Below are 16,430 nucleotides of genomic sequence, written 5' to 3'. Positions count from 1 at the left end.
CAACTTTCTATAGACGTTTTGTGCGCAACTTCAGTTCTATCGCAGGTCCACTAACAGACTGCCTCAAGAAAGGAAAATTCCAATGGGGACCTGCTCAGCAACAAAGCTTCGAAACTCTAAAAAAACATCTTACTGAGGCACCGGTATTGGCACTTCCAGATTTCGACAAAATCTTCGAAGTCGAAACGGACGCGTCTTCAACGGGCATTGGAGCTGTCCTTATGCAAGAACAGCGTGCTATTGAGTTTTTCAGTGAAAAGTTGTGCCCTGCCCGTCAATTGTGGTCGGCCTACGAACAAGAATTATATGCTATCGTGAGAGCTTTCAAGCATTGGGAACATTACCTGATCCAGCGGGAATTTGTCCTTCATTGTGACCACCAAGCTTTGCAACATTTCAGTTCACAAAAGCACATCAACAAGATGCACATCCGATGGTCACAATTCCTTCAAAAATTTCCATACTCATTCCACCACAAAGCTGGGAAACACAACCGAGTGGCAGATGCTCTCAGTCGCAAGGTGTGCCTCTTGAACAAGTTGCAAATCGAGGTTGTGGGATTCGACGCTCTCCAAGACCAATACCCCGATGATCCCGACCTAGGACACATTTGGCAAAAATGTCATTTGCATGAGGCAGCCGGCGATTTTCATATTCATGATGGCTATCTCTTCAAAGGGCTCCAGCTATGTATCCCTCGAACTTCTCTTCGTTTTCAGCTTATAAGAGACCTTCATGGAGGTGGTTTGGCTGCTCATACCGGAAGGGACAAAACAATTTCCTTACTTGAAGAACGCTACTTTTGGCCTCACCTCAAACGAGATGTCACTAAATTTGTCAAACATTGTGCTGTTTGTCAAACTGCTAAAGGCCAACAACAAAATACCGGCCTCTACACACCCCTGCCTGTCCCAAATCATATTTGGGAGGACATTTCACTTGATTTTGTCCTCGGTCTGCCACTTTCACAACGCAAAGTCGACTCCATTTTGGTTGTAGTTGATCGGTTCTCCAAGATGGCTCATTTTCTTCCTTGCAAGAAAGCTGTCGATGCTTCGTATGTGGCCAACCTGTTTTTCCGTGAAATAGTGAGACTTCATGGCATACCGAAGTCCATCACCTCTGACAGAGATGTAAAGTTCATTAGCCATTTTTGGAAAACCTTGTGGCGCAAGTTTGATACGGTGCTTCAGTTTAGCAGTGCTTATCACCCTCAAACGGATGGTCAAACCGAGGTTGTGAATCGAACTCTTGGTTCCATGTTGCGTAGCCTTGCAGGTGACTCTCCAAAACAGTGGGACTCCTACTTGCCCCAAGCTGAATTTGCCTATAACAGCATGGTCAATCGTTCCACAGGATTTAGTCCCTTTGCAATCGTCTATACCAAACCTCCCAACCATATTGTCGACCTTGTCTCCACTTCTTTCCCTCCTCACACAGCTGCTGACACTTTGGCCCATAGAATTCAAGATATTCACACCCAGGTCCAACACAATCTGAATGCCAGTAATGCCTGTTACAAGGCTACAGCTGATCTCCATCGTCGCCATAAGACGTTTGAAATTGGTGATCTTGTCATGGTTCATCTTCGGAAAGAGAGGTTTCCTGTCAGTGCCTACAACAAACTCCAAGCTAAAAAGATAGGTCCTTGTCGCATAATACAAAAACTTGGAGACAATGCCTACCAACTTGAGCTCCCTTCACATCTAAAGATTTCCAATACATTCAACGTTGCTGATCTTTTTGAATACCACCCCCCTGATGTTGCTGACTTATCTTCCTCGCTCGTGGTCGAGCCTTCTTCAAGTGTGGGTGAATGATGCAGCAGCTGCAATATTTTAGTTTCTGTCTAAACGCAGTGTTTTATTTCCTTTTACTTCCCTTGCTGATATGGCCTGTTTTGTTATTTTAATTGCTGAGGTGGCTTCATGCCTTTTGTTTTTTTACCTTCACCCTGCGTGGTGACAAAGAGGAATATAAAAGTAGTTGTAAAAAACACAGATTGGCTAATTTCTGAAATAGACTGAAATGCTTGTTTTCTCTCATTTTTTTTCGTGACTCATACTGGAATTGGACCAGAGTTGGATCTGGACAGGAATGAGAGCCTGAGATCTGCTCCTTGGTAATTCCCTCTAGGATTTTCTGCATCATATACCTTGCGTTTTCAGGAACATAGGGAACTCTCGGATGTTGCAAGAGGATAAATATATTCCCCGAAATTGACTGGAGAGATTGGATGTCGTACTTAAATTTGTTATAAATAAGCCTCTGTTATTTGAAAGATCAAGATAAGAAAGCGAACTCATCTCTGAAAAGATGCCAAAATCGAGTTTGCCACTTAAATCATTTGAATCAAGGTTAAGATAGGAAAGCATTGTGAATTTGGACACTGAACTTGGAATATGTCCTGTTAAGTTGTTTCCACTTAATATCAGAGATTTTAATTGGGATAAATTAGAGAAATTTTGGATGTCAAGATAGCCTGTAAACTGATTGTTTTCCAAAGAGAAGTATCTCAAGGAAGGCAGTTTAAATAAAGAGCCAGGAATGACTTCAGTGAATGAGTTATCTGACAGATCAAGCCACTCAAGGAACGTCAAGTTAGAAATAATGGATGGAATTGAACCTGTCAGATCATTGTGACTAGATTCGATAGATTTGACACGACGTGGGAGTGATATTGGGAGTTTGCCACTGAAAGAATTACTTTCAAGAACCAAATGTTCCAACTGTGTGAGGTTTCCTAGTGAATATGGAATTTGACCGCTAAATCCATTTCCCCCAAGGAGAAGATATATAAGTTCAGTAAGATTCCCAATCGAAGAAGGAATAATCCCCAAAAAACTACAGGAAGAGAGAGTCAAACTATTCAAGGATTTAACGTTGCCAATCGAATTTGGTATTTTTCCTGAAAATTTTGTATCAGCAAGATTCAATAACTTGAGCATACTGCCAGAACGAAATTCAGGAAAAGAACCGGAAAGATTGTTGTTGACAGACAACTGGATAAACTGTAAGTTAGGCAAATTGAAGAGATCATTTGGAAACTCACCAAGCAAATTGCACCCCTGAAAAGAAAGGTGTGTCAAGGAAGATAAATTTGCAAAGTGAGTAGGTACAGGTGAATCAATTTGCACCGAATCAAGGTAAAGTTGTCTTAAATTGGTCATGTTTTGGGTAAGCCTTCCAAATTCTCCTTCTTTCATATAACCATTGAAAGAAAGATCAAGTGAAATCAAATTTGTAAGCCTTGAAATTTCAAATATTGGAATATGCCCATAAAACATAGAATTAGAGAGGTTGAGATGGGTTAACCTTGAAAGTTGGCCAAACTCTGAAGGAATCGGGCAATAGTTGAAGTTGTTGAAGGCAAGGTTGAGCTTTTGAAGATGAAGCAAGCTGAAAAGGCTGCTATTAGAACGCAGAGACCCATGAAGCCAACTGTCACTGAGGTCAAGGCTTATTACATAACCAGTTGCCATATCGCATGAGACACCATCCCAAGAAGAACAGCAGTCACTGCCAGACTTCCAATTTTTCATCTTCGGATATCCATCATAGTATTCACGCCTCTGAAATGTAAACTCAGTTCTAAATTGGAGTAAAATAGAGCTTTGGTGAGGGAGGCAACTAGAGAAAGTAATGGTTGTGGAATTCAGGTGCAGAGAATGTGAATCCAACAAACATGGATAGAAGAGGATCACCAGCAAAAACAAGAGGAACTGATTGAACATATCCCTCTTCATTTTTATCAGAGATTACGAGTGTAAAAACAAAGTGAGTAAAGTTTTCCAGTTGGTTCTTTGTTAAATATTTTTTTCCTTGAACTTTCAATACAATTTATAATTGAGAAACGAATTTATTTATTTAGTTTTTGGGGGTGATATTCAAAGGTCTTTTTGTGGTTCACCACCATATTTTAGTTCTTTTTATCTTTTTCCCGTATCATTGATCAACCATGTAAAGTCTTTGTATTTTTTTAATGTGTTTGGTGTAGTCTTTGGCTATTTGCAATACAGGGATGGTCTCCGAAGTCATATAAAACATTATCTCCGGGTCCCTACAATATTTTAAAAAAAGAAGAAAAAGAAGAAGACTTACTAGGCTATTTTCTTTCTTTTTTCCTTAGCAATGTAACGCCTTTGCATTATTAGCGTGCTTGTCTAGTGATTTATTTACTTCTTGGTCTTTGCGATAAGGACGATAAGGACAGGGGATGGAGGAAATTTAAATATGCTTAATCTTTTATGAGTGTAAAAATACCAATACACCCTCTCCATAGAAAATAATTAGAACACACCAATTTCCTATTTCTCCAAAGTTTTCACTCTATCATTCTCCTTCTTTTCCATTTTAACTGCTTCGTCATTATTTCAAAAAAATCAAAATAAAAATAAAAAATTGCTTCTTCATCAACTACGTTTCTTTCCAATTTACCAAGAATATATATATATATATATTCGAAATTGCTTTTGCACTTTGTGTCAAGCCAAAAAATATCAAATTTAAATAAAAATAAAACAGGAAAAATGACTACAGCTTGTGGTAAGTAAAAATGTGAAAATTTTGGATATTATTAGTCGATTATAGTTGAGGTATCTATTATGGCTCTCCCAAATAGTCTCAACATATATATATAGAAAGAGATAGAGAGAGAGAGAGAGAGAGTGAGAGAAACTTTATATAGACATAAATATTTCTTTTGTCAATAAAACTAATAAAGATGCCAACCAACCAATTGTAGACTATTTGATCAATTTAGAAATAACCAGATGTTTGATTTTGTGCACAAGTAATTACATTGCATAAAATTGGAACAAACATAATGATACTCACTGTGTGGCATGCTGTAAATTTCCTTTTTTTTTTTTTTTTTTGGATGAAGTAAATTACCAATGTTATGAAACAATTGTTAGGATTTTGCAACAATGGCAACAAATTTTCTTTTCTTCTGCTAAGTAACAAGGAGGACAACACAGAAAATATAAATAACAATTTTATCAAATCATGATACGAGCTTTAGTCATATGTACAACACATAATATATAAATTAGAACACAATTTCTTCGAAAATAAACATATTAAATGCATAACAAAAAATTAATACTTGAAAAATTACAATTTACACAATTAAAGTATAACACTACTATTGCAGGGTAATACTAGAAGTAGAGGACCACTCTACATTAGCATATTACTCTATTGGCAGTAGAGTAGTACTCAGAGTTATAGTAGATGAAAACTACACTATAATAGAATCAGTCTACTAGGATATGAAAACTACGTTATAATAGAATCAGTCCGCTAGGATAGAGTGTAACTATACTAGAATAGTAGATTAATACCCAATCTAATAGAATTACTCTACTCAGGTAGAGTATAACTATATACTTATACTCTGGTACAAAATTTTTGAAACAGTGATCAGAAAACTCCATTTTATGACACCTAATGGTAATTTATAACACCTTCAATTCCTTTGAATACAATTATTAAACTCTTTTTAAACTCTAAAATTAAAAATTACGTTAAAAATTTATTAAAAGTCAAAATGACTACTAATATTGTTATTTCAACAAACATATAAGCAACTCCTACCCAAGAATATTAATTTAGTAACAAACAAATCTCACAAAATATATTTATTTCTATGAAGAATGAAGCAATATTTTTTATCATTTACAATAATTTTTCCTTTTACTTCGGTATCTCAAATCTATGATTAGACTTAGCAACATGTTGCGTTATGTCGTTTTCATGTCCAACAAATCTCACAAAATATATTTATTTCTATGAAAAATGAAACAAAATTTTTGATCATTTGCAATAATTTTTTCCTTTACCATGATCTCTCAAATCCATGATTAGACTTAGCAACATGTTTTGTTATATTGTTTTTGTGTCATGTTTGTGTCAAATTCCTTCACCCAAATGTCACCTGTTAAGTTTTTGTGTTGAAATATATAAACGCAAACTCATTCATCAAATTATTATGTAACTCATTTACAACCTATTAAGATGTTGAGCTCAATTATTTTAGTAAATGGAATAAAATATTATATTAAAAATATTGAAATAATAAAAATTAAATACAAAATTATACTTAATTAATGGTTAATAGTATAAAAATAAAAAAAATAGTTATATTTTTTAGATTTTAATACTAAATAAATGAATTAGAAAATTACATACAAGAAAATAATATTGAATATCATCAACAAATATAATAAAATATTTAATAAATATAAATTTATATTATCAAAATACTTTCTTAACGTGTTGTTACCGTATTTCACCATTATTAATCAATGAATTATCATGTCTTATCATGTAATGTAACACTATTAAGACAGAATACTGATAATATCATGTGGATCTGTTCATGTGGAATTTAGATAGGTCTATCGTGTGGAATTTGGATAGGTCTACCCATGATCTTTCAATTGTAAATACGAATAGCTTACCAACTCAACTATCTCACTTGATGAAAAATAAAACAATATGAAATTATATTTTGTATATCTTGAACTATGAAAAATAAAAGAGAAAATATATTGTGCTTATGAAAACCTTGCAAAATCAACCATCAGTATATGGAAAGTTCCAATCAAAAAATAGGAAATCAATCGTGAAGAAGAAAAAAAGACATGAAAATTTTGGAAAAATAAGGAATAGATGCGTTTAAATTATTTTCTACGAAGAGGGGCATATTAGTATATTTATAATGAAAAGTTAAATATCTTTATTGTTAAAAGTAGGGTTATATTTCATTAAAGACCTAAATTATGAGCTATTGGTTCAAATTTTATAGATACATCAGGACCAAGAAATCCATGCATTGTCACTAATATGACTGTACCTAATTCATATTCAAAGTATATGTTACTAATGGTTCAAATTTGGAGATCTTGTTGTGGTCCACCACCATAATTAAATACGAGACTTATGTATGATATTTGGTCTTTTTTATTTATTTTCTTTTTCTTTTTGTAAAGTCTTTGTACTATTAATGATTTTATCTAGAAAATTGTTTTCTTCTTAGTCTCTGTGATATGGATGGCCTACGAAGAGGGAGAAAAGAGAAACCACCATATATTAGGAAGGAAAGAAACCGGATCTTTGATGAGCTATACAATTCTGAGCAATTATTTAACACAAATACAAATTCAAATACGGCACCAAGATGGAACACAAGACCCCTTGGTGTTCAATGCTTCGGTAGCATGTTAAACCCCCATTAATTCGAAAAGTGATAGCTAATAGGAAGTGGATCCAATAGTGCATAATATATGGAGCCAATACATATTCCAACAAATACTGTATTTTCTCTTTGTAATGGCATATTGATTTTCAAGATGGATTGGCTACTTTATAGATCAACAACATATATACATGAAGAATATCAACTTTCAATTCTTAACAACCACAAAGAAAAAAGAAATTTCCAATTAGTTTCCATATTAACTAATAAATTGATCGAGATAAATTACATTATACTTTCCTTACGTTTACATTTCTTTTGCATATTTTTACCAAAAAGAAAGAAATTATTTTTCATATTTATCTTCTACTTTTGAAAAGTTATCAAGACCACTACTCAAAAATAATTTTATAATAATTGTTTTGATGTTACATCGTTTGACTAATGCTTAAATTACATTATACTTTCTTGACGTTTACATTTGTTTTTGCATTTTTTCCCCAAAAAAATATTTTATATTTGTATCTTATACTTTTGAAAAGTCATCAAGACAACTATCCAAAATAATTTCATATTTGTTTTGCTGTTACATTTTTTGATTAATGCTTAGATTGGTCATTATTTTTTTTAGAGATGACAGACTTAATTTCTATTAGATTTTAGAAAAATCTACATGGAACCTTTGTTAGATCTTGCAGTGGCCTGTTTCATTTTGAAACTATTACTAGGCTAAGGACTTGTAGTCCAATAATATGTGTGTGGGTTATATTTGAAATAATTTTTTATAAGGAGTGGCTGAATATGTTTCGAGGCAATCGGATATAAAGAAATTGGAGAAACACAAGCATAAAAACAGAGAATTATGGCGAAGGCAAGGGAAATATATGCTTTACTATGCATTTGGATAGGTTTCAATATAATAAGAAATTTGTCAACCAAGGGATACGTTGTAATATCTCTCCATTTTTAACAGAGATTAGGAGTGAGAAAATATATATTTATTTCAGCAATACTTTTTGTAAAGACGCCTTTGATTTTTGCAGTGCTATTTATTAGTGGAAAGCAATATTCTTCGGAAACACGATTAGTTTTTAAAGTTTCTATTTATTATTATTATTATTATTATTCTCTTTTTATTTATTGATTTGTCTAATTTAGTTATATCAAGTGTCAGGGAATCTTAGTTATTGTTTTTTTTTTCTTTTTTTTTTTTTGTTGAAAAGAAAAAAAAAATTATTGATGAAGTAGCAATCTTACAAAAATCATCCTCTACCAAAGAAACAGGACATTCTGGACCTGATTCCATCCAAGAGTTAAAACCAGAACAAGAAAGAGCCTTTCGAGTTATTGAATGAGCAACTCGGTTTACAACTCTTGGGACGTAACCACACACACAGTATCCTTACTACTAAGAATTTACTTAATTTCCTCAACAATAAAAACAACACCACCTAAAAAATCTGTAACATTATGCAAAAGATCGATAGCCTGTAATGGATCACTTTCTGACTCAATCTGAAAAGGTCCAGATTGAAAACTAAAGAACAAACCTCATCAAATAGCGAAGAGCTCAGCCGAATAATACCATGTTGCAGCAGCCATTAGAAATCCAGCATATACTATCAATTTTTAAACTCGAACAACTATAAACTTGAAGGAAGGGAAAAAGTAAAAAATAAAACCAAGACAATTTAAAGTTGGATTCAAAATTTTTTTTTTTCTCCATTAACTTTATAGTTATTTAGTTGTCTAACAAATTTTAATATTACTAATATACACTCCAAGTAAATAATTATGCAAATTTAAGTAGAATAAAATAAAATACAAAACTAAAAACCAATTATGTTATCAAATGACATCTTATTTATTATTTATTTTTATTGTTATTGGAACTTTGAAAGGTCTTATTGTGATTCACCAACATAATTAAATAACAAGACTTATGTATGACATACGGTCTTTTTTCTTCTTCTTTTTGTATAGTCTTTGTATTATTAATGTGTCTAGAAATTTGTTTTCTTCTTAGTCATTGTGACAGGAATGGTCTACGAAGAGGGAGAAAAGAGAAGCTACCACTTACTGGGGAGGAAAATTACCGGGTCATGCATGTGCTACACAACTCTAAACAATTATTTAACATAAATACAAATTCAAATGGGGCCCAAGATGCAACAAGGCCTCTTGGTTTCCAATACTTTGATAGCATGTTAATCCCCCATTAATTCCAAAAGTGGTAGCAAATAGGAAGGGGATCCAACAACGGCATATTAAGCCAACACATATTTCAACATCTACAACCATTTAATGGAATATTGATTTTGAAGGTGGATTGGCCATTTTGATCAAAACACAGATTTTACTGTTCAACTCCAGGAAATAGCATAAATACACAAGAATATAGGAGTTACAGATCAAGAAAATATATACGTGAAGGATATCAACTTTCTATTATTAACAACCACAAAAAAAAAAAAAAAAAAATGATCCAATTACTTCCCATATACATCCTATTTTCCTCCCGTTTATACTTCTTTTGCATATATATATTTTACTTTTGAAAAGTCATCGGGATAAAAATTCAAAATATTTCCATATTTTTTTGCTATACCTTTTCATAAATGCTTAGAATGGTCATTATTTTCTTAGAGATAACAGTATTGTTTTCCATTAAACGTTGGAAAAATCTACATTGGCAACCTTAGTAAATCTTACCTTAGTCTCTTTCATTTTGCAACTATTAGTAGACTAAGGACTTGTAGTGTAACAATATGAGTTGGGTAATACTTGAAATATTTTTTAGGAGTGGTTGAATATATCTGAAGGCAATCGGATATAATGAAATTGAAGAAACGGAGGCAATAACGGAGAATTGAAGCAGAGGCAAAGGAAATATATGCTTTACTGTGCACTGGGATACATTACAATCTAATAAGAGACTATGCCTATTTATAGTCATCTGGTGACGGTAGTTTGTAAGGAGGGTTATTAAGGTCTCTTCCCCATGAAGTACCCAATCAAAATACTTTCTTCTAAATGAAGTTGCTGGCTATCAGTGAAATATTACAAATTATGTATTTTCTAACAATATATACAAAAGTATACGACATGACTTATTTTAAGCTTTTCCTAGCTTTCAAAGCATTGTGAAAACCCAGTACTTAGCAATTTCACTTCTGTAATGTACTGCCTTTAGACTGAAGTTCTCTAACAATGCACTGCCTTTAGCTCGTTTTCTTTCTTCCAATCATGACAGAAAATACTCTATGCAAAACTTCATTTGATATGAGATTCAAATTCAAATGTATCACTCATTAGGTTCTTTCAGGATAAAATAACATTGCAGGACTCAAAGCTTAAAAATGTATTACATAGTCAAAAAACCAAAACAGAGTTGCTCTGTTTTAAGAAGTATAAAAAGATGATTATATGTAGCTGTACAAGAAGAGTTCGAAGTTCAGCGTGGTAGCAAGCCAACCTTGACGGATACTTAATTTACTGCAGCAATAAATACATGGAAAGCTTTCATAAGAAGAAGAATGAACAGAATACTTGTAATAAAACAGTGGCATTTCTTTTTTTTTTTTGGGGTATTTTAGCAACGTTTTTTTTTTTTTTTTCCTGGTATATCTAGAATTTGCAAAAATCCCAATAATTCATTAGAAATGCAAGGACTGAATGTTCTTTCCCAAAAATGAACTAAAGTAAAATCAAAACACTTGATCAGCTTCTACTCGATGAGCTAACAAAATGAGATTTATCATATGCTCTGTTATTGGTATGTCAAAGGGCATATATGCAAAAACAAATAATAATAAATAAATACCAAAAAAAAAAGGTGTCAGAAAATAAAGCTGCATCAATACTAATATACCTAAATTGTCCAAATGCATATGAGGGCATGCTTTCCAATGTTGTAACAGTTCAACAATCATAAAAAAATAATAAAAAAATAAAAAAGATATGCAAATTATAATTTTCATATTATATACTTAAATACACAATTTTTCTCTAATCTGGGATATTCTATCCGGAATTTGTTCGGGAAACACACCTATCCATATTGGCAAAGGCATTTTCCTGAATAAGAGAAAAATCTTACACACATTACATATATATATATATATGCATTTTCCTTTCCAATATTCAAATTATAACATGTCTAGCTGCTAAGAATATTGCTTTAGTGAGATGACAGTTTAGACTCTTCATAATTGAATAAATGTCAAACTGAATATAAGAGTAGTGGAATATCTCTGAATTTCTAAGAATCAGCAAAAATACTAAGGAAAAGTAGTGATGGATGTACTATAATCGTAATCGAGTAATTATTAAGAAATTAAAGTATAAAATTTATAATTACAGTTGAAGTAGAAATTAAAAAAATAAAAATTTATATGTAAAATATTTAAATAAAATACATATAAAATAATTGATAATTATATAAAAATTTTATTATAGCAAAAGAATATGAAAATTTTTTTTAAATAAAAAAAAACATAATTAACGAGATTTTTATTTTATAATAGAAAAAAATACTTTCTCTTAAAAAAAAAAAGAAAAAAACCCCTTAAAATTCTCTCTCTAATACTCTCCTTCTCTCTTTGTTTTCCATGTTTCTCACGCACCTCAAAATGGAATTCAATTCGCAAGGTATAGAAATACATACATATATATAGAGGTGTATTAGGCGGTCAAAGAGGATGAGGTGGTGGAGTTGGTAATATTGAACTCTGATTTGCCACCTACACGTGCAAGCTGTCAATACAGGTAGAAAGACTGCATTCTTCCACCTCCTTAGTAGAAGAAAGAAGCTTTCCACCTAATGTGAAAGCTATAGATACTGCATTGCAAATTTTGACTCGTTAAAAAGCTTCATTAATATGCAAAAGACAAAAGTAGTTTACTTGCCGCCACAGTAATGTGACTTAAAAAGCAGAGGATTGTTATATCAGCTACAACATCAGCTGCAATTATGGGAAGGGAACAAATTTCAGGCAATCCTCACTTTTTGCCTTAGACATCTCCATATTAAGAAAAGATAATACAAAGAGGACGGCCTTGCAATATGCACAAAAAAACATAGTAAACCCATGAATAATAATAATTAAAATCCACATACATACATATTATATATATATATAATAATTATTCAATTTTTGAGCTGCCATGCTGCCAGATAAGTCTGAGCCGCGGTGAGCAAGATGACAGAAATGGCCCCACATAAATGCAAGAAGCGTCCAAGGGCTTCTGAAATGGGTGTTGTAACATTCTGCCATCCATATCTTGAACTTGCTATCGCGGTACTCTTGAATTCCAAACTTAGCTTCAGCATAAATATCAGGGTTTGTGACCAAATTGCTTGCTATGCAGTTAAATAGATCTGCTACATCTTGGTCGGTTCCCAAGCAATTGACGATGACGTTCTGGGATCTTAGGATCATCACATCGTCAGCATTGTCAATAAGTGAGTCCATGAAGCACATATAGGAGGTGACACCCTGCTTCTCGTCCAAGTACGTATAGTTTGATTCGAAAGCCAACAAGTTGAGCAGCAGGGATATGATGGAGGCATCTATGCGTATTGGAGGAAGTGTAAGCACTCCCCTGATGAACAGTTGAGATTCAAACTTGACATCCCTAGAACTACCTGTTCTGTTTGGTCTGAACCAGATTCCCTTAGAATTGAGCACCCTGGCTGAATGATAAGAGTACCAATCACTGGTAGCACTTGGGGTGGCTCTTTTTTTGGGGCTGGACCGGATTCCCATGCAGTGGCCCACCATGTCTAAAAGAGCTGAGGGTATCATATCCCGCACCTGACGAAGGTGAGAGGGACGTTCAAATTCTTGTTCTGCAGGAGGATGTCTTCCACAGTTAGTGATCAAATTTTTAAATATCTTCTCCCTTTTACATAATTCATATTCTTCATGGACCTCCATTAACTTCTCGAGAACAATGTGAGGGAGTTGGTTCTCTAACAAGAACAAGTCTCGCTTGACATTAGCTATCTCATTATTATTCATCCCTATATCATAATACTCTTTTACTCCCAGAAACCACATGATAAACACTAGAATGAAGCAACCGTCAAGAAACATCATTTTTGTGAATGCCTTATTATCAATACCTTTCAATCTTTTCATATTATAGAATTTCCTTGCTTCTCTGACCACTTTTTTGACTCGTATAAATCAATAACCCCATCACGAGTTTTACAATATTTCCATGCCCATTTAGTCTTCCTTTTCTCAAATTTTTCTGAGGTCACGCTTCTCATGGTGAGAAGGACCGATGGAAACCACAAAGAATTTTTGTCAAGATCACAACCTTCATTTTTGTCAAGATCACAACCTTTATTTTTGTCAGGATCACAAAGAATCTTTGGAACCTCTTCTATCTTGCGCCCTTTTGGTTGTTGGTTCCTTCTTGGAGTTGATGATCCATCCTTATTGAGCATGAAATGAAGCTCCTCGTAATCAAGATGGAGAGCAGGAGGTCCTTATTGTTGTTGTTGATAGATGCTGGTCCTTCATTTTTCTCCGGAACCTTTGGTATCTTGGGCGGCTCTTCTTGTATTTCTTGGTTCCTTCTTGTAGTTCATGATTCCTCAACAAGATCCTCATAATGGGGTCCGTTAGTATTTTCCATGTTGATTACTACTTCCATTTCTGCTTCAGATTGCTCCTCCATTTTTGATGCAGAAAGAAGTTCCTCTCCTGGTATTTCTTGATGTGAATTTTATATATATATATATATATATATATATAATTAAGAAGAAAAAGCAGAAAGAAAATGATCTTATTAAGGAAATTTGAGAGAGTGTTTGTTATCTCTGAAAATACCTCAGTACGTACCTCATTCATTCATTAATCTGTATTTAATTATACAAGAGAAGATTAGTCGTCTAACTGCCTAGCCCTAACTCAATCACGTGCTTTTTTAATAGCTTTTAGCTAACTTTGCACAAATACTAGTATACAGCTCATCAGCAATAGCTGATGTGACAGTCACACTTATTAATCCCCCTCAAACTTATTTAAGTTTAGCTTATAAGCAACACTTGAGTTTGAAAGCAGAAATGAAATTCCCCCTTGAACCAAAGCCCACATGACCCTTTAACTTTGGAGATCAGTTGTTGATTGTGAAGAATACCATATCTTTGGACATGTCTACCATCTAATTGCAGCCTTGAATATACAAGTGCTGAAGTGAGACAAGTTGTTGGGTACCAGGGAACAAAGCTTTAATCTCTAGCACTTCTTAACCCCATGGCTCTTGAGAGACAGCCCTGTTGAATTAAATTAATATTTGTGGACTTGGCATAATCAATTACTCACTTACAGGGCCTATTTATGCCATTAATGGGACTGGCTTATTTTATTATTTTGTAGTAGGGCCCTTGGTCACACACTCTCTATAAGACTCTAGTTGGCCCATTGGACTGGAGGACCAACTCTCTTTATAAGCCCAATGACTTATCCATATTTTTCCTAGTATAATTATATTATCAAATTATTATTATTTTATGTGTGTCAAAATTAATGGATAAGTCTGACTTGCAGAGACTATTTAAAGGTCTAGGGCAAGCAAACAATTGATGCCATACGGTATTTTGATATTAGGGTTTTCAGAGATCTGAGAGTGGTTTGAGAGTAGTGTGTCCATAGGCACTACTTTACATTATTTTCTATTTTGCAGGATTAAAGATCTAATTTATCAATGGCTGCGTTTGGAGGTTAGTAAATTATGACTTATGGAATTTATTATGTATATTTAGATCCATAAAAATCTAACAATTGGTATCAGAGCACATGGTTAATATGCATAGTAAATTTCTTTGGAGTTTATTGCAGTTAGCATGTGAATATTGATCTGTGTTTTTGCCATTATTATCAGTGTTCTAATATATATATATATACTCATGGTCGTTTTTGTTTGTTCTTAAAATAAAATAAAAAAAAAATTTATTTGTAAATATCGGGCTTGTTCAAAAAAAAAAAAAAAAAAAAAAAAAACTGGGTTTTCGGCCATGAATTTCACACACTGATTTTCTGGGTTTTGGACCAAATTAATTTGGGTAAAAGTTTCCCAAGAATAAACGAAACAAACAGCATCAATTTTGACTAAAATTTGCTTGAATTTCTTGTGTTTCCATGGGTTTTTGTTTGTGTTTTTGGCTGAAAATAAACCTAGCTTGGATGTTTATTTTGAGTTGTTTTTGAATCAAATTTGTTTATGGGAAACGTTGCCCAAGGGAAGACGAAACTAACGCAGCCGGAATCGTCGGAAACGGTGGCCGGAAAGGTGAGATTTGGCCGGGTAAAATCGCGGGTCGCGTGATCCGTTTGGACTGGAACCGGGTCACCCGTGACCCGGTTGGTTGAAGAAGAAGAGAGAAACGACGTGTCGTTCTGGGTGGTTGCTGACGTCAGCACGACACGTCGTTTGCTGACGTCAGCAGATGACGTCAGCAGGCCCAAAAAAAAAAAAAACTTATTTATTTTTGTTTATTTATTAATTAATTTAGTGATTCAATTGTTTAATTTATTTATTTATTGTTTGTTTATTTGTTTAATTATCACATTCCAATTTTATTAAAATAAATTAAATATTTGTGATTGGAAAATTGGTTTGTGTGAGCTTACCCAAAGAGGCTTTGTGCCTAGTTGGTATAGTAGTGTAGGATTTTAGGTACTCACCTGTCGTGAGACTTATTTTATCTGCATTATGTGTACCAATGTAATGTATATTGGCATAGTGGATGGGATGTTTTATATTTGCCTATTTCATGAAATTGCCAATATGTTATTTTTCTCCCACTTATTAACCAGGGTCTATGCGGGTAATTAAGCTACCCTGTCGGTAGTTCTAGTTGCTTTGTATGACGCCTGGAATGGCAGTGGAAGTTAATTAAATGCCATGTATTGCAGGTTCTGAGTTGCCCTGTCGGTAATTCAGTTCAATGCATTTGATTGTGGTTATTTGATTGACTGTCCCTGGCCCGCGTAAGGGTATCTTTAGTGCTACAAAGACCCTAAGCGATATTTATGTTTGTGTTTTTGTGTTGAGGGGCTGGAAAATAATAATTGAATTGTCTTAAATTTTTTAAATGTCTTGTTGTTTACTATTTTTACAGCTAGTAGCACCCCAAATCTTATGCCTATGACTGCCATGATGAAATTGGATGGGACAAATTATCAGAAATGGAAGAAAACCTTAGTTATGAATT

The 16,430-nt window shown here is 33.6% G+C and overlaps 2 protein-coding genes across 2 annotated transcripts; both read right to left on the bottom strand.

The window, feature by feature from the left end:
* Positions 1-2,147: 2,147 nt before the first annotated feature.
* LOC132800813 (receptor-like protein 6) lies at positions 2,148-3,746 on the bottom strand. The gene has a single exon (XM_060815113.1). The coding sequence runs from the start codon at positions 3,744-3,746 to the stop codon at positions 2,148-2,150; it is 1,599 nt and encodes a 532-aa protein (XP_060671096.1).
* An 8,197-nt stretch (positions 3,747-11,943) lies between these two features.
* Positions 11,944-13,302, bottom strand: LOC107419663 (uncharacterized). Its single transcript, XM_060815112.1, has 2 exons — positions 12,468-13,302; positions 11,944-12,041 (listed from the first exon to the last, which is right to left on the bottom strand). Exons 1-2 carry the CDS (start codon positions 13,300-13,302, stop codon positions 11,944-11,946), a joined length of 933 nt encoding a protein of 310 aa, XP_060671095.1.
* Positions 13,303-16,430: the final 3,128 nt, after the last annotated feature.

This window comes from Ziziphus jujuba, chromosome 2 (genome assembly GCF_031755915.1).
Source record: "Ziziphus jujuba cultivar Dongzao chromosome 2, ASM3175591v1".
NCBI classification, from domain to species: domain Eukaryota; kingdom Viridiplantae; phylum Streptophyta; class Magnoliopsida; order Rosales; family Rhamnaceae; genus Ziziphus; species Ziziphus jujuba.
Note: the sequence above shows the minus strand (reverse complement) of the source record. Positions and strands in the feature narration are given on the sequence as shown.